This window comes from Homarus americanus, unplaced genomic scaffold (genome assembly GCF_018991925.1).
Source record: "Homarus americanus isolate GMGI-L3 unplaced genomic scaffold, GMGI_Hamer_2.0 scaffold34494, whole genome shotgun sequence".
Classification (NCBI taxonomy): domain Eukaryota; kingdom Metazoa; phylum Arthropoda; class Malacostraca; order Decapoda; family Nephropidae; genus Homarus; species Homarus americanus.
The window spans coordinates 64,675-88,704 of NW_024734042.1; the positions used below are offsets into that span (position 1 = coordinate 64,675).

At 43.6% G+C, this 24,030-nt stretch overlaps 1 protein-coding gene across 1 annotated transcript; it reads right to left on the reverse strand.

Moving 5' to 3' along the window:
- Nucleotides 1-4,068: 4,068 nt before the first annotated feature.
- Nucleotides 4,069-20,604, reverse strand: LOC121870136 (ATP-binding cassette sub-family G member 5-like). Its single transcript, XM_042371912.1, has 13 exons — nucleotides 20,477-20,604; nucleotides 14,693-14,755; nucleotides 14,309-14,426; nucleotides 11,930-12,135; nucleotides 10,645-10,789; nucleotides 9,810-9,936; nucleotides 9,411-9,556; nucleotides 8,580-8,790; nucleotides 7,657-7,774; nucleotides 7,037-7,130; nucleotides 5,875-6,013; nucleotides 5,504-5,707; nucleotides 4,069-5,207 (listed from the first exon to the last, which is right to left on the reverse strand). Exons 2-13 carry the CDS (start codon nucleotides 14,744-14,746, stop codon nucleotides 4,847-4,849), a joined length of 1,923 nt encoding a protein of 640 aa, XP_042227846.1. The 5' UTR covers nucleotides 14,747-14,755; nucleotides 20,477-20,604; the 3' UTR covers nucleotides 4,069-4,846.
- Nucleotides 20,605-24,030: the final 3,426 nt, after the last annotated feature.

Consider the following 24,030-nt stretch of genomic DNA (forward strand, 5'->3'; position numbering starts at 1 on the left):
CCGCCCTCCCGTCATTTAATGTGGTTGAATGTGGGTGCGCCAAGTCCGTAGACATGCTAGTGATAGATCTGCGTCTCGTCATTTAATTTAGTGACCTGAACTAACATTTTTGTTTGATTGATTTCGCTTTGTGAGCCACGAGCAACTTAATTACTTATTGTACCCTCCTCACTCTCACAGGCCGTCTCCAGGTGCTACCGTTACTCCACCTAGTTGTCATGAGTCTTGGTTGGTTGTCCGGGTGATATCTTAGGCACTTTTTGACCCACGAAGCTGAAATTGACACAATATTGAACAAGTGTGTTGGTAAACACGGTTACTGTGTTTGATTTTACCTGATATTTTCTACTTTTATCATTATATTGTATATCGCATGGCGTGGGGGACGGTGTCCACCGTTAGTATTACTGCTTGTAAATTGAATTCTTCCTTGTGTGTATATATATATATATATATATATATATATATATATATATATATATATATATATATATATATATATATATTTGTCTATATTTAGATCCGATCATAGGGATAATCATAACAGAAACTGTAGTAGTGGTAGTAGTAGGCTGGAGGCCACGTTATAAAAAAAGTAGTAGTAGTAGTAGTAGTAGTAGTAGTAGTAGTAGTAGATATCCACAACACTACACACCAACAAAGATGACTCACTCCCTCCAGTAGGAAGCATGAGAGAGAAAAAATTATAATTATAATTACACAAAGGTCGCTTCTTAACGATCGTTTTAATTTGCACAGTTGCGGAAATGTTAAGCACTGACATTTAAAACTGAAAGCTAATTACATTTCACTTTGAGAAAAAATACAAATTTTCCAAGGTATTTTTCATGTCTTTAGCGCACAGAAGGTACTGGTTCCTGTCTCTCCATCCGTCCGTACGTCGTTCCTCTCACTCAAGTTAGCTGGTAGAATCACGTAAAAAAAAAACCCAGGAAATTGTGTAGGTTTGTTTATACGTATCAATTGATTACCTCATTAGTGCGTTAAACGGTATGACCGATTTATATTGGGGGGATTTTTTTTATGAACACTTTATGGCCAGTGAGTGAGTGTCAGCAGTACCCCTCTAGTTCCTGCTTAACTCTTGAGTGGTAGATCACCACCACAGATAATATGATCACTTGATATTAATAGTGATATTGAAACAGTTTATTTAGCAAGAAAAATACAGATACAGAGTTGATAGTAATAACAATATTGACGTGGCTGAGCCAGTTGAGAGCCTGAGCTCTCTTGAAGGTACCTCATATATATATACTGTACATTTATTTCAAAGAAGTCTGAAGTTACATCCCGTGACAGTTGTCCCCGAGCACTGTATCTTCCACCCGGCCTAACATTGGACCATGGACAATGGATCTCACTTGAGGAACTGGATAGTTATAACTATTAGAGCTATCCAATATATATCAATTGATGGTAGTCTGGCGTTCCTGTTTCGTTTAGTTATCCTTCAGTCTCTGTTCGGCTCTCTCAAAAGGGTTGAGTTGAAAGAAAACGGTTATTATGGTACATACTCACAATACTTTTCATTGTAGATTCATCTTCTCCCATCATGAATTACATCATTAGTTGTATTAGAAAGCCGTATATGGGGTGCTGGTAGTAAGGCGGTAGCGCACTTCCTCGGTAAAGTTGGAGAACATGGTTAGCAGTAGAAATAATTATGGAATTGAACCAGAATTCCTAGAGATACTATTTGCATGTTACTAAACACGAAAATGGAAACGAGCGTGAACCTAACCTAACCTAACCTAACCTATCTATCATCCTAGCCCCCCCGACCCCCCCCCCTCCATATTAGTCACAAATTGAGGTGGATAAAGTGTTTTGATCTTCGTAGAAGTGGTGAAATCTGTCTCCTTGACGGAAACGTCTCTTGAAGAAGGATTCAGCAAGGTACCCAACAAAGTGTTGACCATGGCGACCAAAACGTGATTATACGTGCTCTGATATCTCGCCACTGTCATATATTTTGTGTGTGAACACCAAAAACCGGGTCAACAAATTTATGACTGTGGTTAACTACTGATGCTGGTACCGTGGTTCTCCATGTCCAGGCACCCCTTCCAACAGTCAGTAATAGTATGGGTACCTAGAAGTACCCATTACGGAATAATATTCAACATTATTTGTCTGTCTCTCGTTTCAACAAATACGAGAAACAGATTTTTAGTACCACGCTGAATCCCACCAGCTACCCACTGTCAGGTTAAAATCGTTCCACTTTCGCATTTTCTCTTTCCGAACATGGTAGACCTTTTCCGAATCTTTACCCGTGATACACCTTTGTGACTTGACATGACCGAACCTTCTTCATGCAACCACTTATACCCAGTCACACTACGGTCAGTAACTGCGGCATCTGTTTGATCATTACGCTATTCAGTGAAAATAAAGATACTAGCCAAACCAAAATGAATATTATGTGCCGCTTAGATCCCTTACTGACACACAGCTACGACGGGTGTTAGTATGATGGCTATGATACACTGCCTTACTTAGACATGGTGTACTTGTAGGGGGGGAGGGGTATTGCTATTCATTATTTTGTAGGGTCCTTCCCACTACTGTTAACCATTTTGTAGGGGCTGAAAATTGCTTCTTTGTTTCTTATTTTTTGTTTTATTCTTATTACTCGTTCCTATGGTTTCTAATTAAACTTCTCAAAGTATTTATATTTCGTCTGTTATCTATTTCTTAGTTATTTTACTTCTTATACAGATAGCCAATAACCTCTTACGCGGGTGGTAGGATGGCGAGGTCTGGTGCACGTGGATTCATTTGTGTTTACTGGTACCAAGGTATGGGGATGAAACAAAGGTAACTACTGTTGGAGAATGATACCCCAAACATACACTAAAGATAATTTATTAAAAATGAAGTTGAATACCTGACACCTTACCAGAACATACACACACATGAGAATTTAAAATACAAAACTGACAATAATATTAATACACTCATCGGATTCTCTGAGGTCTGCAAATTAAGGAAATACAATTTCAGTTTTGAGCAGTCGACTCATAGCTTCACACGAAGGAACCGCCAGCGTAGATCAGCTGCTTGCTTGGCCCTCAAAACACATCGTCTTAACACTATTTACACTGCACTCAAAGATAGATGAAGCTTTTAACATACACTCAATACACCTTGAATGCTTCAGCTCACGCTAGGCATATCTGACTTGTGGCTACTCATACAGGTTATAGCATAACTTTAAATTTACATTACAGAAGGACACTTCAGGCAGAAAGAAAAATTGGATAGCACCTCTCGCTAGAGTAAACAAGTCTCTCTTTAGGGGTAACTCATTAGTTTCACACATGTTCTGTGGACGGTGGAGCATAATATGAATAATTAAGTGGTGAACATACTAACCGTGCAATTGTGACTATCACACACTGAATGCGTATAGTTACCGCTGAAATTATAATGATTCTCACTAAAGGTATGAGACACAAATCACTGCACAGTACGTAATTGTGTATACTGTATATACCTCGGGCCGCTGTGTTCGGCATTTCTGACCCTCAGGTGGTGTTTGCTTTGACCAGCAGCCGCCAAATTACAGCGACTACATTTTATTATATAAACAACTAAGGATTGCAGTTCATCAGGGACTTGACTTTTGTCTAAACCACCTTTGCTATACGTTCTGATCTGAACACCATTGATTGGCTAACATTAGCTAGCTGGATGTGTAGTTGGAGTCGTATCGAGTTTTTTTTTTAATTAATGCTATTATTATTATTATTAACGATATGGGATGAGTATAAAGAGGGCTGGCTGGTATGAGCCAATACGCCCGCTACATTTTCCTTTATTTTTGGGGGGGGGTTCTTATTACAAGAGCTTAAGTCTTCTGATTAGATGAGTTTTTGTCGAAATGTCACCAAACAAATATATGTATAACAAAAGGAGAAGCTTGCCAGTGAGAGGAGGGAAGACTGGCAGGGTCACGCCGGGGTTGAGGGTCACCATCATAGTAATCATCTCTTAGCATCAATGTTCATTTATCATAATGGATGAAGAATTGGTCACAAATTTGTTTTATATTTTATTATTAATGATAAAGGATAAAACTAAACACACAGCTTCACAAAGACAACCTTTTCTCTCCTCGTTGGTAGCACTGGGTATGTAACACAACTTCTACTAGTTGGTAACACTGCTTATGTAACACAACGTCCTTTAACTATTTTCCTCATTACAAAAGTTCTCCAAAAATTATAGAAAAACTCCCAACAAATCTTTCAGATAAATTATTAAATATTCAATGACAGTTTATGGGAGATACAATTAGCGGTACCTGGATACTGTAGATTAACTCACAAAGGTTCGTAGAATAAATATTCCACGTGATTGAAGATGTACTCATGTAAATAATTTGACTCGAGCTAATGAACCAAAATAACGTACACACAGGTACAGTAATTCACGTAGCACATATCTGGAGCCGACGATGAACATACCTGGTTAAGTTACAGTCACTTAGTGTTATTGATCTTATTTTTTCACGTTACATTTCTCATTAGCTTAATTCAGCCAGTTAGGTGCATTATAACATAGTAAGTTACGAGGAATAATTCACCTCACGACAACTTGTGACTCTGGACACCAACGAAAATTTTATCTTACAGTAAGAACACCTTTACAGTGCCTGACATGGTCACAGATAGAAGAATCTATACACAAGTTCATAATTACTAAAGAATAAATAACTTATTAGTACTAAATAAATGCAACTAAACAATATAATATGCACATGAGTAAATACAACTAATATATTTTTGGGTCATCGCTGAGTTTGTCATACACGTCGTCAGTCTCTGAACTTTGACTTAATGAAGGAAGGGAGCGGCACCAGGTACAGCACCAGGTTCAATACAAACATTCCCCCGAAAAATGCAAAAGAAAGAGCAAAGTTGAACCAAAGATCAAGATCTTGGCGACCGAGATCGAGGCCGTTCTCAGAGAAGTGGTAACGCTCGAGGAGGTAGTAGGTGCCGTTCCTGTAGCGGCAGCCATACTCGGCGTTGTTGTCCGGGCAGTCAGCGCTGGCGTTCACTGGTAGTTGGGGAAGCTTGTCCAGGAAAGCTTGCTCGTGCAACACCGCTGAGGCGTACCTGAACACGATCACGTGACCCAAGTAGTAGAGCCAGTCAGGTAGGTGTACCAGCGACCTGTGACGAAGAAATGTATGAGGCAGGTTACAGGAGTGTGTAGTATAAAACCACATAATTACGTCCAGTGACGTCATATCACTGACCCTGGCACTAACTGAGAACACTTTACTAGTACTGCCTCTTGACCGCACGACTGTGCACCCTTCAACTAACTCGTTCTGACCAGCAGTGTCACATTCTAATTGACCTGGTAACTTAGCATGGTACATTAACGCTAATCCCAATTGACGGTGGCATGTCACTGGCACCAAGAGGCCTGAATCACTCCTGTCCATAAGTGACGTGTCACTGACCTGAGGGAGGCAGAAGCCACGAGTAGGTAGAAGGTGGTGAGGGCGACGGAGGTGGCACCTGCAGAGTACGAGGACTTGACGATCATCATGAGGGCGATGGTCTGCTGTTCCACGAACGCCCATACGGCCCACAACACCGACCCAAACACCGCCCACCCCAGCCAGTCAGGGCCATCCACCCCTGAGTCACCCAGAGACAGTCCACTGCCGGGAGTGAAGCAGAGATTTTATTTTCGTTGAAGAGAAAAGTGAATAAAGTACTTTTAGGGCGATATTTTGGGTGTTACACAGGATTAGAATATACTGATTAATTAAAACTTATAAGTAGAAAACAGTGTCTCTCTTCTCTCTCGTGTGTACCCGGGACTCACAAGTAGACGATGGCCGAGGCGAGCATGACACTGAGGTAGGACACAGGGAGGGTGTAGAGGCAATAGGTCAAGATGAAGAGCGGTCCGCGGTACAGCCCCTCCCGCGCCTCGTGGTAGTAACGTGTCCTGTGCTGAGCGACTGTCAGGGGTAACACTTCATTATCAACATGTGTATAGTCTAATTAGTCTTATTATTAACTGCTGATTTATACTGAATATACCAACCTAGAATATGGACTGAATGACCATAGGTGTTGCGGCACAGTCACACCAGCAGCATATAATAACTAATGTTCCCTCCAAGTTTTAACATCACAGTGCGGAATGAATTTTGTTACGTGCACTAATATCAAGACAGTCTTGTTTACCAGTAGAAACAACAGATTTATATAAAGTGTAAATATTATTATGCTTGGCGATATCTTGGTGATTTTTTTTTTTTTATTTTACAGAGGCGCATATCATTCCTCTTCAGTCTGAGAATTAACAACACATGCCATTGGTCTTGGTATTGTCGCAGGTAACAAAATTAAATCGTGTTGTGTGGGCTTGACCAGGTGACCTTGAGGGCCCGGCGGTCATTACCATTGTGTAATTGTCTTATCAAGTAACTGCAATGTATATTTTAATATCTGTCTACACATATACGAACACACACATACATACAGACACGCACACAGACATACCGCATCCAGCCCATACTACCATATACTGATCACTACAAGAACATCCCAATTCCAACCATTATAAAGATTGTCAACAACTCGTAGGTAACTTGTGTTCACTCCCTGATAGTCTCCCGTTTGTACTGTAACTGTGCTCAAAGTCCTTGTTGCGCTACCCTCTCCCCTTTGACATTATATTATATATTATGTACCAATTATGTCTTTTGCATATTTTCACCTTATGGTCGCTATATTTAAAGATATTATTTGTTATGTGAAGTAATACATTATAGCGTCAACATGTTATTGCTCTCAGTCGCTCAGATGCAAACAGTCAAATGAGACTCTTAACACACAAATACGATCATATTTGTCATTAGTAAGTCAAATGAGATTCTTAACACACTAATACGCTCATGTTTGTCATTAGTAGTATTTACAGTATAAATGAATATGGTTTAGACAAGAAAACGAAATCATAATATAGGTGTACGGACATGTTTTGGAGGTAGCTGCGGTAGCGAGGAAAGCTGTTCCCGCCAAGCAATTGAACAGCAGACCACCACGACTCTGGAACGACCTCTGATACGGCTGGAACGGGGGATTAAAGTGTGTTTAGTAAGAGGGTGGATGAGTGAAGTGAGAGGGAATATGGGTGAAGGGTGAAGATGGGAGGATGTGGGTGAAAGTGGGAGGGGGTGAAGGTGGGAGGGAGTGTGGGTGAAGGTGGGAGGGAGTGTGGGTGAGGGTGAAGGTTTGGGGGGAGTGTGGGTGATGAGTGGGTGAGGGGCGGGGATGGGTGGATGAGGAGCGGGGATGGTTGGATGAGGAGCGGGGATGGGTGGATGAGGAGCGGGGATGAGTTGGTGAGGGGCGGGGATGGGTGGATGAGGAGCGGGGGTGAGTGGTGAAGGGCGAGGGTGGAAGGGGAAGACAGGAGCTACATCTATGCAAACAAAGGCTCAGAGATAAAGCGAGAAAGTCACGTCTTTTATACTTGAATATTAGATCTTCTGAGTCTACGTTAAAGCGTAAACACACAACCAATGTACTGAGTGATAACATGTTTACAGTTAGCACAGGACGGTGAAGGATGTAATACAGTTGAGTCTCGTACCTCGAGTTGCCAGTAAAAGTTCCAGAGGAGGAAGAAGAAGGCTGGCAGGAGGAACAGCCTGAAGAAGAGCTGCTGGAGTCCCACGTAGCTGCAGGGGGACATCATGGTGAACGCTCGCCTGCAGGATGACACAGTTGAGTCTTACTGATGATGCAAGTAATGTTGCTAAGAGAAAAAAGTCTAAATTATACAGACAGTTCATGTGACTCTTGAGCCAACACGTGGAGTAACAGGAACTAAAGACAGACAGGGATGGAGTCAAACAATGATCCAGAACGACATAACAGACCCTCGCTAAACATAAGCTGAGCAACACCTTATAATTGGACTAAACTAAACAGAGTTCTGAAATTAAAGATATTTTAAACCTGTGGATGGTTAAAACTGAGCCAGATTGTTAATGATGAAAGAACCTAGAGAAGAGGTGACCTTAGAAGGGACCATAGGGCAAGGGAGCGTAGAGAAGACGCAGCTAAACAAGGGGACGTGAGGAGGAACCTGACTCACAAAAGACCTAAGCAGAGATCTGTACAGTGACCCGAGGAAACACAGATTTAACCACTGACCAAGCAAAGATGGGGGACTTGAGGATGAATATAAGTTAGCAAATACCTGGCTGGGGTAGCACTCGAGGAAGATCCTGACCAAACTACAACATAAACTAGAGCATGAATTTGGAAAGAAATAAACCAGTTCTTGACATAAATTTCTTCTACAGTTTCATAGATCTCCCTAACATCCTTGTGCTCATCAAACGCCCTGAACTTCTGCTTCACGCTCCAGTACACTTCTTTAGTGTTGTACGAGCGGCCAGTGAGCTAAGTTACCAGGGTACAAGAAGGTGTCATATGCTTTCTGGTGTGAGTTAACAAGCCCATCTTGGCCACAAATTAACACTACAGTCTACAATATAAACTACTCACAACAAGAGGGCCAGCATGGTAGAGAAAATTCCCGGTCTGCCGTAGGCGGAGAGAGGCACCTTGTGCTCCAACTGGTCCAGGTCCGGCGGTCCACCCGAATATTTACGGTAAGGTCCACCCTCCACCTTGAACTTCTCCACCAGGGCGGCGATCTGGTTATTGGAGTCTATAAAGCGTTCTCTGGAGCGGCGATCCACCGTGGACAAACACACTGCCGGAGAGGAACACATTGACACGCTCTTTAAAATAACTCAAGAATGTTTGGTATTGTTATTAAACTCCAATTGTTAAATTATTTTGTAGTGCATGAATCTCTCCTTTGTTATCGTAATTACACTCCACTAACTGCTAGAATAGTAAGAATTTAATTAAACGGTTTCAGGTGACCGATACCTGTGAGAAGCACAGGACAGGATAACACATACAGTACCCGACCTCCCTCAAACGTTTGCCTGTTGATCATCTCACGCCTGCCAGTGCCACAACAACACCAGTGCTTAGGATACAGCAGCAGTACTCAAGATACATTTGTGTTCATACATTATACACCAACTCTGAATACACTCACAAAAGCAGACATGCGTAAATTACACTGACATTACTCACAACAGAACGCTTGGAGTACTCATAGTAGTACAGTCGCATATAAATTGCACAAATATACCTTCAGTGGTACTCTCACACACGTAATGTACACAGTAGTACTCAAGGTAGTAAAGTAAGAGCACGTACAATAATACTGTACACTCACACAAGAAGGAATCAGTAGTACTCAAGGTAGAACACTTAGTACGGTTCACACACAGACAAGAAGCACACAATAGTACTCACGGTAGTACATGAGGGGGTTCTCCAGCTCCGGGCAGGGGAAGCCGATGGTTCTGAAGTAATCGATCATGTGCCTCGTGGACCCCGTGTAAACCACATCTCCCAGACACAGGTAACTCACACGGTCCAGGAACGGCAAGATGTCCGACCTACACACACACACAAACATGTACGTGAGAGAATATAAATAAAGTAAACACACACATACACACATAATGGATAAATGGGGAAAATAGACCAATACGTGGATGTTTATATGAGTGTAAATTGGGATATAAGAATTACTTGGATATGGAGAGTATAGTTAAGTTCTGAAGCAGTCTGGGAAGTATAGGTGAGAGACGAGGTAAAAGTGTACAAGAGAGAAGGATAGCAAGATATACCAACACTCGGGGGTCTAACCTGGGCTTCTCCATAGTGATGATGATGATGCGGTTGTACTTCTTGGCGTGATTACTGAGGATGGAGATGACGAAGTAGGTATTGAGAGGGTCCAGCCCCCACGCCGGCTCATCCAGCAGCACCACCACTGTTATGAACCAATACTTGGTGAGTGACAAGTGGTTAAAAAGATCTCTTATTGAATCAGTTCGTTTATTATATGGTTAAACGGTGGTAATAACTACTTGTTTTGCTATTGATTTGGGGACATTGTGAACAAACTGCCAATACCTTTTGTTTAATACAGTATTGTACTCAGGCGTTTTTGTATAGTAAAAAGTAATAACTATTGGCCTCAGAATATCTCCTAATATCAAGTGCACATGGCGTCAAAATGCCCATGATATTGGTCAGATTTACGAAAAAATCCGGGGGGAGCTTACAGCGCCAAAGCCCAGCTGAGTGGGCTCATTGTGCTCGCTCCGTTCCCCTATCCACAACTTCTTGGACCTGCCCCCTACCCCCCTTGATATTCCTGGATTCGTCCCTGAAATCACCTTGAGCAGCACCAACTGCAACCATCATGTACAGTCACCCAAAAAAGTCCTGTCGCGAACAACGAACCCCGAGATTCAGACTCGTGAACCCGAAGCAGTAGACACTGATACATTATTCTGTCCATAAATGCTTCGGATTCAAGAGTCTGAATCTCGGGGTTCATGGTTCGCGACAGGACTTTTTTGGGTGACTGTACATACAACACAAATACAAGTCCAGCGGCTGTCACCCACAAGGAAACTGGTGACGGGATGATGAGGGATAAATGATCAACCTACGTGATCTATGAGCCACTCACGGGGATCCTTGATGAGCTGTACACCGATGACCAGCCTGCGGTACTCAGAGGGCGTGAGCTGCTCCACAGGGCGGTTGGCTACCTGCGTCAGCGCCAGGTCGGCCAGCACCTGCCGCACGCGTCCTGACCTCATCGAACTTCCAATCTGCAAAGATGGAGGAGGGAAAGATGATAGTCAAGGAGGATGGAGTAAATGGAAATAACACGTAATAAGGAAAGGATACATGGGAATGGCAGATGATAACTGCAGACACGATAACACAGAGGAGATAAAAACAGTAAAGTAGAGCATTAATGCAGATCCGAAGGGTTATTATTCGGTATCACTACCCACTCGTCCAGGTAGAACTATTTTCTACCGATGTCCATTTCGCTCCCCATCACAAAGCCGCCGATTTGTACCGTCTTCCCAACGATCCTACATTAAGTAAGTCATAAAATACATTCACTGGGGTCCGCCCCTGGGCTAGGAAGCACGGAGCTACTGTAGGCCTAACGCAGGTTAGGTTAGGTTAGTAATTGTCGACTAAAATTAACGTAATATTTTCCTTCCCATTCCAAACACAGGATTCCCCCACAGGTCCCTAAAATGTCGACACGAAATCATATTTTCTGGTATATTTTGGTATGTTTCCTTCAATTCTCTCCTTCATTTCATTGGAATAATCGTCACTTATTGGTGAAAACTCTTCGGGTTTTTTGTTCATTTCTTCGAAAATTATGATTTTCCTAAGGAAATGAAGGTCAGATTCGAAGAAAATTCTCCAGGAAAATATATTTTCGTTTCGAAATCGAGTAGGTAGTTTTCCCGAATAATTACCCTTAAAAGAAAGGAGACGAAGAGAAAGAGAAGTTGGAACTAATCAACCGGATCACAGGCGTTGGTGGAAATAAAAGACAATGAATTTTCTTTGATCACATGACGATTAAACACCCCAGCTTATTTTACCAGAAAATTAAAGATTTTACTGCTAACCTAAACAAACTTAGTCTACCCTTCTTCAGCAAGCGTTAGGGTGGTTAATCTTCAGATGGAATAAGCTGGGGGGAGTTTAATCTCCAGGTGAAATAAGGTGAGGTGTCTTATCTTCACTCGATACGTTTTCTTGTGCTGTCTGAGAGTGAACAGGTAGTGTGCCAACTCGAGACATACATTATTGTAACGGACGAGACATTACTTTCCGTACTGACCTAAGGTGAGTTGATACTGACCTGACCTAAGAACGGAGGTGAAGCTGAGACTGAATTTAGATCTGAGGTGAAACTGAGGTGAGCTGGGACTGACCTTAGAGCTGAGGGAGAGCTTGGCGGAGTAGTCAAGGGTCTGCTTGGCCGTGACTCCCTCCAGCAGCTGGGTCTTGTGGGTGACGTAGCCGCAAGAGTCCTGGAAGAGCCTGAGCGACATGGGCACGTGGTTGAGCAGGATCTGACCACGTGTAGGTCCCTGGGCACGACGGGAGATCACCTCCAGAAGCGCCCGCTTCCCGCTACCTGACAACACAGATCAACGTATTGGAGGGCGTGGTGGAGGGAGTGGTGGAGGGAGTGGTGGAGGGAGTGGTAGAGTTAGTGGAGGGCGTGGTGGAGTTAATGGAGGGCGTGGTGGAGTTAGTGGAGGGAGTGGTGGAGTTAGTGGAGGGAGTGGTAGAGTTAGTGGAGGGAGTGGTGGAGTGGGAGGGCGTGGTGGAGGGTGGTGGAGGGAGTGGTGGAGGCGTGGTGGAGTGGAGGGAGTGGGGAGTGGTGGAGGTGGAGGGTTGGGGAGTGTGTGGAGGGGTGGTGGAGGGCGTGGTGGAGTTAGTGGAGGCGTGGTGGAGGAGTGGAGGGCGTGGTAGGGGCGTGGTGGAGTTAGTGGAGGGGTGGAGTTAGTGGAGGTGGTGGAGGGCGTGGTGGAGGTGGTAGAGTTAGTGGAGGGCGTGGTGGAGTTAGTGGAGGCGGAGTGGTGGAGTTGGTGGAGGGCGTGGTGGAGTTAGTGGAGGGCGTGGTGGAGGGTGGAGGGGGTGGTGGAGGGCGTGGTGGAGTGGAGTGGAGGGTGTGGGGGTTAGTGGAGGGCGTGGTGGGTTAGTGGAGGGCGTGGTGGAGTTAGTGGAGGGCGTGGTGGGGCGTGGTGGAGTTAGTGGAGGGCGGTGGGTGGTGGAGAGTGGTGGAGGGGTGGAGAGTGGAGGCGTGGTGGAGTTAGTGGAGGGCGTGGTGGAGTTAGTGGAGGGCGTGGTGGAGTTAGTGGAGGGCGTGGTGGAGTGGAGTTAGTGGAGGGCGTGGTGGAGTTGGTGGAGGTGTGGTAGAGTTAGTGGAGGAGTGGTAGAGGGGCGTGGTGGAGGGTGAGTGGAGGGTGTGGTGGAGTTAGTGGAGTAGTTAGTGGAGGGCGTGGTGGAGGGCGTGGAGGAGTTAGTGGAGGGTGGTGGAGTGAGGGTGGAGTGGAGGGAGTTAGTGGAGGGTGGTAGAGTTAGTGGAGGGCGTGGTGGAGTTAGTGGAGGGAGTGGTAGTTAGTGGAGGGCGTGGCGTAGGTTAGTGGAGGGCGTGGAGGCGTGGCGAGGTGTGAGTGGAGGGGTGGTAGAGTTAGTGGAGGGCGTGGCGGAGTTAGTGGAGGGAGGGCGTGGTGGTGGAGTTAGTGGAGGGCGTGGTGGAGTGGTGGAGTTAGTGGAGGGCGTGATGGAGGGTGGAGTGGTTAGTGGTGGGAGTGGTGGAGTTAGTGGAGGGCGTGGTGGAGTTAGTGGAGGGCGTGGTGGAGTGGTGGAGTTAGTGGAGGGCGTGGTGGAGGGAGTTACAGTTAGAGGTGTGAGTTAGTGGAGTGCGTGGTGCAGTGCGTGGTGGAGTGGAGGCGGAACTCGTGAGTATGTGGTGGAGTGTGGAGAGTTACGCCGTGGTGGAGTTAATGAAGGGAGTGGTACCCACGTGGTGGAGTTACCCGTGGTGGAGTTAGTGGAGGGCGTGGTGGAGTTAGTGGAGGGAGTGGTGGTGGAGAGTGGAGGGCGTGGTGGAGTGGAGGGCGTGGTGGAGTTACGTAACAGTTGAAGGTAGTGGAAATAACTCGGTATATGTCAGATACTAGCCGGCCCTAAAGTCACCTAGGAATGAATTTGAATAAGGTGTAGAAGCTGTTACCAACACAACAGCCACACCCTATGTTAACGAGTTGCATGACCCAGTGTCAACAATAACTCGCCAACTGTAAGGATTAATCATTACCCGGAACATGATCCACTAATTGGGTAATTTCTACCATCCCAAACACCTCTGGGTAGACAGAGGCAAATGGCTTAAAGAAGTTTGACCATAGTTGCACCCTGCCCGGATATCGAACCCGGGACCACTGTCTTGCTAGGCGAGCATGCTGACCACCATGAGAGATGACAACGTCACTTACACTACCATCACCTGGAGGTTAACTGATACAGTGACCATGAAGGATATGATCACTACACCATCTACAAGTGTAAAATAAACAATCCAATGAAAGAGGAATAATCGAATTGTATATAAACAAAATATCAAATAAAATAAATATAGAACAATCTACAGGAATATGTAGCAATAATCTAGAGAACAAATTCATCACAATATTTATACAAAAACATGCACAGTACTTAACCCACAACAGTTCGTTTACACTCTGCAATACGGATGATGATGAGGTGAACCTCGGGTCAAGTAATACTCTAAAACTTACCCTTGGAGCCGAGGATAGCCATGAGCTCTCCTCCGTGAATCTCGAGAGAGACATCCTTGAGGATGACCCCAGTAGGCACATTGCCGACCAGCTTCTGTACACATGACCCCGGCTCGACCTGAGGGAGGGCAAGGCGGTCACACTCAAACACAGACAATGATGCAAACAGCTTCTGTACACATGACCCCGGCTCGACCTGAGGGAGGGCAAAAACAAACAGGCAGATAAACTTGTGCTGTTTGAAGTAGACAAATAATAGATGATACAGACAGACTGGTTTGGTAGTACAGGCAGACTGACAGTTTAATGTTGACTACATATAAGCTTTACAAACATGATGAATGGTCACACACAGAGGCGACGTGTAGTACAGGAGACACTCACGGGTCCAGTGTGGAAGACGCTGATCAGCTCCAGCACAAATTCGCTGTTCATCATATTGATCACCTGTTGAAGAGAGACAGGTGTAAGCAGGCAGCTGGGGGTGACCTTCCTCCATCCCTCACGTATTCACTCTCACTCCCTCCCTACTACATTCACTCACTGCCTTCCTTCTTCCCTACCTTATTCACTCACTCCTTCCATCCCTCACCTATTCCTTTCCTCCATCCCTCAATTATTCCCTCTCTTCCTTATTCACTCCCTCCATCCCTCCCTTTTTCGCTTATTCCGTCCCCTTCTCAGTGTACCTCACGACCCCCCACTACCCTCCTTGTACCTTACCCTCCTTGTACCTCACGACTCCCCACTACCCTCCCTTGTACCTCACGACCCTCCACTACCCTCCTTGTACCTCACGACCCCCACTACCCTCCCTTGTACCTCACCCCCACTCCCACCCCTCCACTACCTCTCCTCCCTTGTACCCCTCCTACGACCCCACCACCCTCCCTTGTACCTCACCCTCCTTGACTCCCACCACCTCCCTTGTACCTCACCCCCTACCCTCCTTGTACCTCACGACCCTCCACTACCTCCTTGTACCTCTCCACTACCCTCCCCTACCCCCACGACGACTCCCCACTACCCTCCCTTGTACCTCTCCCCACTACCCTCCCTTGACGACCCTCCACTACCCTCCCTTGTACCTCACGACCCTCCACTACTACCCTCCCTTGTACCTCACGACCTCCACTACCTCACCTACTACCCTCCTTGTACCCTCACGACTCCCCCTACCACCCTCCACGTACCTCCCGTACCTCTGACTACCCTCACACGACCCCCACTACCTCCCTTGTACCTCCACGACCCTGTACCTCACGACCCCCCACTACCCTCCCTTGTACCTCACGACCCCCCACTACCCTCCCTTGTACTCCACGTAGAACACAAGTGGCCATTTCAGTAGGTGTTGTCTAAAGAGAAGCTTCTGACTTGTACTGTAGCGCACTGTAGAGATGGAGGTGGATCTTGGAACAGCTATCAGTAAGACCTGTGTCAATATCCGTCATCCCAACTAGTGTTAAGTTCCTGCTGACGATGACCCCTTCAAGGACGACGAGAATTTGTTTTTATTTTTATTTTTTTACAAGTGGTTGTCTGGTGTAGAAAGTGATTTGGATATACTTAGAGACCTTGGTGTTAGACGAAGCTGTTAGGACTTTTCTTTAATATCTCTATGGTAACATCTAACGTAATACTCCAACACTACCTAGGGGGTTAGGTTAGTGCTAGGGTGGTTAATCTTAAGGTGATATAAGCTGGGTGAGGTAATTTTTACGTGGTTTTTCTTCAACGTAAGGAGAGATGAGCGGGTGTTGTTGTCGTGACTATTGCGCCGAGGCATCCCCTTGACGGAGACTAAAGAGGTTTGTAGCAGGATGTTGTGAAGTGATGGAGGTTGTAGGATAAAACACTCTAGCTGCCAGCTCTACACAGTGTTTTTCCGGGGTATATATGTTACGTTTTTTATGCGAAATCGGTTATTTCGCAAAATTACCAGCATGCATATTGTTAATTTTCCAAAATAACTTACAAATACGAGCCATCCTAACCTAACCTTTCATTTAACCTAATCATAAGGTTAGTTTAGGTTGTCAGTTTGTAAGTTATTTTGCAAACATACCAATATGCATGCTGGTAATTTTGCGAAATAACCGATTTCGCAAAAAAAAAACGTAACTCATAAACAGTAAATGTTAGTTATCGTAAGTTGTGCAAGGTGGAGCATTGACAGAAAAAATAAGCCATAAGCTCTGTTAGGTGCTCACGTAGGCCGGTGTAGCTCGCCATTTAAAAGTACAAGTGGTGAGATATCCCTGTGATTGTATATAACCCATAGATGGATATTCAAACTCAGATGCCATTTGACTATATTTTTATACGAGTTTCCAACTTTTGTCATTATATACTGTACATTATTTTACCTTTATAAGTTTGTTTGTTTTTTGTTACGTCAGCATGCGGGCTTTCATTTGTGTGTTCGTGTGTCGTCGGGACTGTAAAACTGTCGTAACGGCCTCAGGTCCGTCTTCTTACCAAGCAAGTTGAGTCAATGCCGGTAATTATCGTGCATCACCAAGCACATCCCGACAGTGTTGCCATAAGTTCATAACAATTCACCCGTGGGACATATGCATTTTATCGTGTGAAGGTCCACGTCTCCTTCCAGTTTGTATTAACACTGTTATTATAGCGGGATGTTTTGGCACCCACTTCCTCCTCCTTATGTCTCTTCATCTGACTCTATCCGCCTTTCGTTATGCTGGTCTTTGTCTCTCTTTTTAACCTCTCATTTTTTTTCCAAATTTCTCTTTTCCTTCCGTCTAATCATATCAAGATATTACAAATCAGACAAAAACTATTCGTATTTTATCACCTAACTCACTCGGGTCAACCCTTACTCTTAAGCCATACAATATTTTATGTCAAAATTATATTACAGTTTTATGAGTTAATCTTTATTTTATGACGAGGACATCTGACTCCCACAGGCCACGACAACCTAACTGTACAAGTCCTATATTGGTCACAGTTCTTGGCACAGAAAACGAGTCTTATATTACCAAGTAGTAATTCTGGCCTACCTCAAAGTTCCAAGCGTTGACCACCGCTATTTATGTACATGAACTATCGGTTATGTTAGACCGACCTGTCGTCACGCTAATTTTGTATCACCCAGAGGCTTAAGGAAATATTGTGTTCCTAGTTCTTGTTGACAACGTTTTATCACCACAGTAGCCTCATTCACTGACCTAACTGATGCGTGTTTATCGGGAGTGATGGGTTATTAACTGTTTTTGTTTAAAGCCTTTCAATACAGCCAGTGTCCGGGTCTTTTATTTTGTATATTGTAGTTTATTCTAATGATCAGCTAAATAACTTTACTATACAAAGAAAGAAACAAACAACACGTCTATAAAATCATCACAATAGATTTGACTTTAGAAGATTTTCTAGATTTATTTAATAAAGAATAGCCAAGCCTAAAGGAACACCTGAATATTAGACCCCCAGTAGGATCAGTATGGCACAGAGCCACGCTTACCAACCCTCCCGGGTCATCACAAGTTGCAAGTAGCCTTTCGGAAGTCATCCGACCCATCCTGGTAGATACTTTTTTGAGATACTGTACAGTACAGTAGAGACTACACTGAGTTTACCTGACTCAGCAAGTAGATCAAATGGACGATTTACACCAACTGTACCAAAGTTTACGACTGACACGACTATATATCTTATATGAGTGAAGAAGAATGATGTTTACTGAGCTGTAAAAATACAAATAAAAAACTTTTGAAGGTAACTTCATATCTCTCTTGTCGATGATATCGTATTAACCCCTTCACATATCATCATCATACTCAAGGAAGTTTAAATTTCGTAATCAACGGGTTAACTTATCATAATTAAGTGGCTAAAACAATGTTCTCAAGGGGTTAAAATAATGTACTCAAGAGGTTAAGACGTCGTACTCAAGGGGTTAAGACGTCGTACTCAAAGGAATAATATCTTTCTCACTGCGATAATTCATTGTACTCAATTTGAATCACTAAACACTTATAAGGACAAATAAACTTTAGCAGTAATAATATAGACGTTAGATAACACTCTCATTATTATGTTTAAGTCTGATACCACCACAGTCACCCCTCACCAGGCACCAACCTAACACACACGCCATCATCTGTCCCCACCACCACACACTCACTTCTCCCTCATCTACCCCCACCACTTCTCCCTCACCTACCCCTCCACCACTTCTCCCTCACCTACCCCTCCACCACTTCTCCCTCACCTACCCCTCCACTACGTCTCCCTCACCTACCCCTCCACTACTTCTCCCTCACCTACCCCTCCACCACTTCTCCCTCACCTACCCCTCCACCACTTCTCCCTCACCTACCCCTCCACCACTTCTCCCTCCCCCACTTCTCCCTCACCTACCTCCCACTTCTCCCTCACCTACCCCTCCACCACTTCTCCCTCACCCTACCCCTCCCACCACTCCCCACCTACCCCTCCCCACTTCTCCCACCTACCCCTCCACCTCCCTCACCTACCCCTCCACCACTTCTCCCTCACCTACCCCTCCACCACTTCTCCCTCACCCCTCCACCACTTCTCCCTCACCTACCCCTCCACCCCTCCACCACTTCTCCCTCACCTACCCCTCCACCACTTCTCCCTCACCTACCCCTCCACTACTTCTCCCTCACCTACCCCTCCACCACTTCTCCCTCACCTACCCCCACCACCGAGAAATAATTATATTTTTTACTTTTTTGGAGTAAATAATAACATTAGTCTTTTAGCTAACTTAACCTAATGATTAAACACCTTAACTTAACCCCTCCCAGGTAGCTTCAAGGGAAATAATTGTGGGATTAATTTTTAGAAGATAAAAACCGATCATATTGACTTGTTGTGTTTGTACATTAGAAAGTTTTGTTCGTACACGTGATATGTAATAATAATGGTATCGATTTGAACTTTCTGAGATAGAATCATTCCTGTCCCAGTCATTAATAGATACAAAAAGCAATGTGCTGTTGAGTTATTCTTCTTGGAAATCATAGAAAACTGTGTTCAAGACTACAACTATTATAAAATTAAAATCATATCATATCAGTTTCTCCTGTGAGTATTCTGGTTTTAAAGTCCAATTAATTAAGTTTTTAACAGGAGAAACTTACTTACCAAAGCTTCTCACAGGCATAAGTGAACAATTAATCTATGATATTACATCTAAAGGCAGTATTTCCCTTCACAACACACCGCGTCTGTTGACACCAATACTAGCGGGTAAGAATGAACTAACTGTTAACTTTAGCAGGTGTTGTCGGATGATCGTTTCACCCTCCCATTATTGCCTTCCGTTAACCTGTACGTACTAATTTTTCATGGTCAATATTACCACTCAACCACACATTAATCTTTTATGGCTACTTTAAGACAACGTAACTTCATTTTAACGACTTGAAAAATGTGGAATCGTCGACATTATGGAATCGTCGACATATATGGAATCGTCGACATATATGGAATCGTCGACATACATGGAATCGTCGACATATATGGAATCGTCGACATATATGGAATCGTCGACATATATGGAATCGTCGACATATATGGAATCGTCGACATATATGGAATCGTCAACATACATGGAATCGTCGACATACATGGAATCGTCGACATACATGGAATCGTCGACATACATGGAATCGTCGACATACATGGAATCGTCGACATATATGGAATCGTCGACATATATGGAATCGTCGACATATATATTAATTATACTGACAAAATGAAGGAAAAGTTCAAGATATTTTTGACACAACAGTTCATCAAGTTCTTAGTTATGGAGGAAAGGAACTCAAGTAAAATCTATTGTTTCTTAAATTACACTAAAGACCCACATGAGTTCCTTAATTAATTATGTTCACTTAAGGGAAAAATAGAAAGTCATCTCTCCCCTGGTATTTAATGCACAAAATAACCCAAACTACTTTATACTTTTAGTCAATCAAAACTATTAAACACCGCCCCACAGTGTCACTCACAGCACCGGGTTTTTTCTTCATGGTTTTACGCTTTGCTTTAACACTAGTGAGTGGCAGCAGGTGAGGGCCGCCCGTGACACACACACACACACACCACCTCACCTTCCTCCCTCCGTTATCCTCCTCCTTACTGCTGCGAGAACCATCATCACCTTACCTTTATTTGTGAATGTTTTGGCTCAGTATGGTAGTGTTGACCGCCGCAGATCAGGAAGTAAAGCTGAGCAGATTCAGGTTCTCTCAGCTAGATGGAGCAGCGTAACCACCCTCATCCTACGGCCGCTCACGACGCACCTGAGTCCCGCACGCCAACCAACCCCCTACCAGGTCGACAAACTTTGACGTCACAAGATCCTGACTGTGCGATTGGGCCGACTCCGTGACATCATTTCTTCCCAGCGCTGTTATTGGTGCGTCTTTATGACGTCTTCCATATAAACGGGCTGTCATTGGTTGAGATGAAACGTCACTGTTATCAAGAGTTGCGATTGGTTTAGTCTTTTATTAGTTACATAGGTTTTGGCAGTTCCTGTACGTCAAACTAAACGTAACTCGCTTAGAAAGATATTTAATTCATACAAAGCTTAAATTATTGTTTTTTGTAAATCTATATTTGTTAATTGGCTAAAAAGTACTAGAAACTTATAAATTTTCGTTTTACTTCCACGAGATGATTATAAAATACAAGTTGTAGGTAAGAAACACCGTCGCTAAAATAAGAACCTTAGTGAGGTGGTGAGGGTCGGGGTGAAACACACAGCCAACACTGGTAATCTCAACGCGCCTGACGTAGTGAGCTAGTGCGCTCCCTCACTCCCTCTATAAACACTGGTTTTCGCTCGGTTTTGTGAAGCTTTAAGTGCAAATGACGGGTGAAATAAGATATTAAGTGATATTAGTCGTGTATACTCCCGTGTTAAGTGCTCAGATGAGGATTAAGTGTGTCATATACGCAGGATAGTTTGGATATTTCTGGTACGCAAGATTCCTGGGACACGGACCGTAAGGTGAGTACAGATTTAGATGGTAATGAACTTTAAGGTATTCAGTGAGGCCTCTTTTCATGACCCACAGAGCCGAGGTGACCCGAGCTTGGGTCATTTTAGTTGATGGTGAATTATATCACTATGTCAGGGGCTCAGCTGATGTGTATACTGGGGGTGTTAGGATGTAGTGACTGCAGACCTAGGTGAGTGTATCTGAATTATAAATGTTTGAGTATAGTTGTAAACAAACGTGCACTAAGATGTACAGGGATTAGAAAATCACCGATGGTCTCCTCAGTTACTAGGACAAATTTCACTAACCTCTCCACTGATAAAATTCTAGAAAAACTTTAAATGATGTCAGCACACCTGTAGACCACTGGGAGTTGTAATATGACAGAGGGCAGCTGGACCGAGTTCACGAGGTTGTGTTTACTGCTAGTGTGTGTGTGTGTGTATGTGTGTGTGTGTGTGTGTGTGTGAGACAAAAATGCTTTTATCTATAATTATCATGTGTGTATCTTAGGAGGCAAACACCTGAGGTAGATAGGTTGTATAGTATAACAGTCTCACAGATTACTTCAGATGTTTCACTTCATTAGTGTATGCTACGTACATCCTAGGAAGAAAACTGACTGTGTTGTAGAGAGAGATTTGTTCTACCCACACGCCGTACTGTGTGTATCCTGGGGAAAATACCGTGCCTGGTGGCTAGGAAAGAATGTTGTTTAGTGTAGTACTGTATGTTGCTTCCCTCCCCACAGTGTCTGAGGCTGTTACCCCACTACACTACACACAGACAACACACACTGTGACGGCACCAAACAGTGTTAACCTGTAATGTACACATGGCAGAGACATTTACACATACACGCACATAATGGTTTAAACATATAATTAGTAAACAGTGTAATGGCTGATAGACAAGATGTAAACAGACCTACATCCAGGCTGTTTGAACCTCTGAACAAATATACAGATGGCCTTAAGATAACACTAGACCATTAGGAGTCATGTGATACAGGTAATTACACGTAAATATATTATAATAACTAGAGACTTGTTCTAGTCTTGTCCTCTGTACTGTAATAAACAACAGGGTGTATTAAGACCATAATGACTCCTGTTGACTGGTTGATTGTCATTAAAACACCTAAGTGGGTCATTATAGACAATATATGATTGTTTACGTTTGTTTAATCGATTCATATGGTATTTCATATAATATTGTCATGCTATGAATATTCTGTCATCATCATCATCACCATCATTGTCGTCGTCGTCATCACCATCACCATCATTGTCATCATCTTCATCATCATCACCATCATTGTCGTCGTCATCTTCATCACCATCACCGTCGTCGTCATCATCTTCATCATCATCACCACCATTGTCTTCATCATTGTCATCATCATCATCACCATCATTGTCATCATCATCTTCATCATCATCACCATCATTGTCATCATCATCTTCATCATTGTCATCATCGTCATCATCATCATTGTCGTCGTCGTCATCATCATCATCACCATCATTGTCGTCATCATCTTCATCACCATCATCATCGTCATCATCATCGTCATCATCATCATCATCATAGACAGGGGTTACCGTCATAGTTGCTGTGGTATCATGCCTTTCTTTGAATTAAAACGAATCAACTTAACCTAACTTAACCTAACTTGACTTAATATAACCTAACCTAATTATAAAAAAATAATCTAGTCTTGTTACGTTAATTTAGGTGAGATTAAGATAGATTTACTTGGTATATACGTTTTACCTGTATTCCAAGATATTTAGGTTAGGTTAGGATTACCTCTTTTGTTATACGTAATTTAAGAGATGGTTAAGGGTGACGGATACATAGTGTTCATCCATAGTTCTGACACCGGATTTGTGAACATTAAGTGAACTCAAGTTACCAGTGTTCAGTGGCGTACTCTACCTGTTCTTAACCCTTCGAGTATAATGTCACCATACGCAGGGGGTCATTGTATTCAAAGGGTTAATAAATCTTACTCAGGGGTCATTGTATTCAAAGGGTTAAGAAATCTTACTCAGGGATTAAGTAACTGTGATCTAGGGATTAAGTCATCTGACTCACTGGGTTTAAATTATTGTAGTATTCATAGGAGATTATTGTAATACTTGAGAGAATAGTCATCGTACTCAGAGGATTACTAACTCGTACTCAAGGGTAATCTTATTGGAATAATTAAGATTAATAAATGAGGTTAATTTATTGTACTAATATTGTACTCAAGGGATTAATTCATTATACTCAAGGATTTTAGTCATAGTGCTCATGGTGTTAAGGGCAATTCATGGTACTCAGGGATTGACATCGTACTCAATGGGTAAACAGTTACTTAAGCTTATGACTGTCAGCTCAGCCAGATAATGTTTACTACTTCTACCACGTGTGACTTGCAATTTCTCGGTGTGTTCTGGTAGTTATTGTCATCGTGCAGTGCAACACAGATCACTGGAGGCAGAGGTAGACATACTGTACATACTAGAGAGAGAGACACGAAACTCTCTCTCTCTCTCTCTCTCTCTCTCTCTCTCTCTCTCTCTCGTAATTGTCCGTAACCATCACAACACTCTCTACCACACTACCACCACAACACTCTCTACCACACTACCACCACAACACTCTCTACCACACTACCACCACAACACTCTCTACCACACTACCATCACAACACTACCACCA

Excerpts from the sequence above, each read along its gene's own strand:
- LOC121870136 (XM_042371912.1), bottom strand. The coding sequence starts at position 14,746 with ATGATGAACAGCGAATTTGTGCTGGAGCTGATCAGCGTCTTCCACACT. Across the intron at positions 12,136-14,308 it reads GGCTATCCTCGGCTCCAAGG|GTAGCGGGAAGCGGGCGCTT; the intron begins GTAAGTTTTAGA and ends CTGTGTTGTCAG. Across the intron at positions 9,557-9,809 it reads ATCACTATGGAGAAGCCCAG|GTCGGACATCTTGCCGTTCC; the intron begins GTTAGACCCCCG and ends GTGTGTGTGTAG.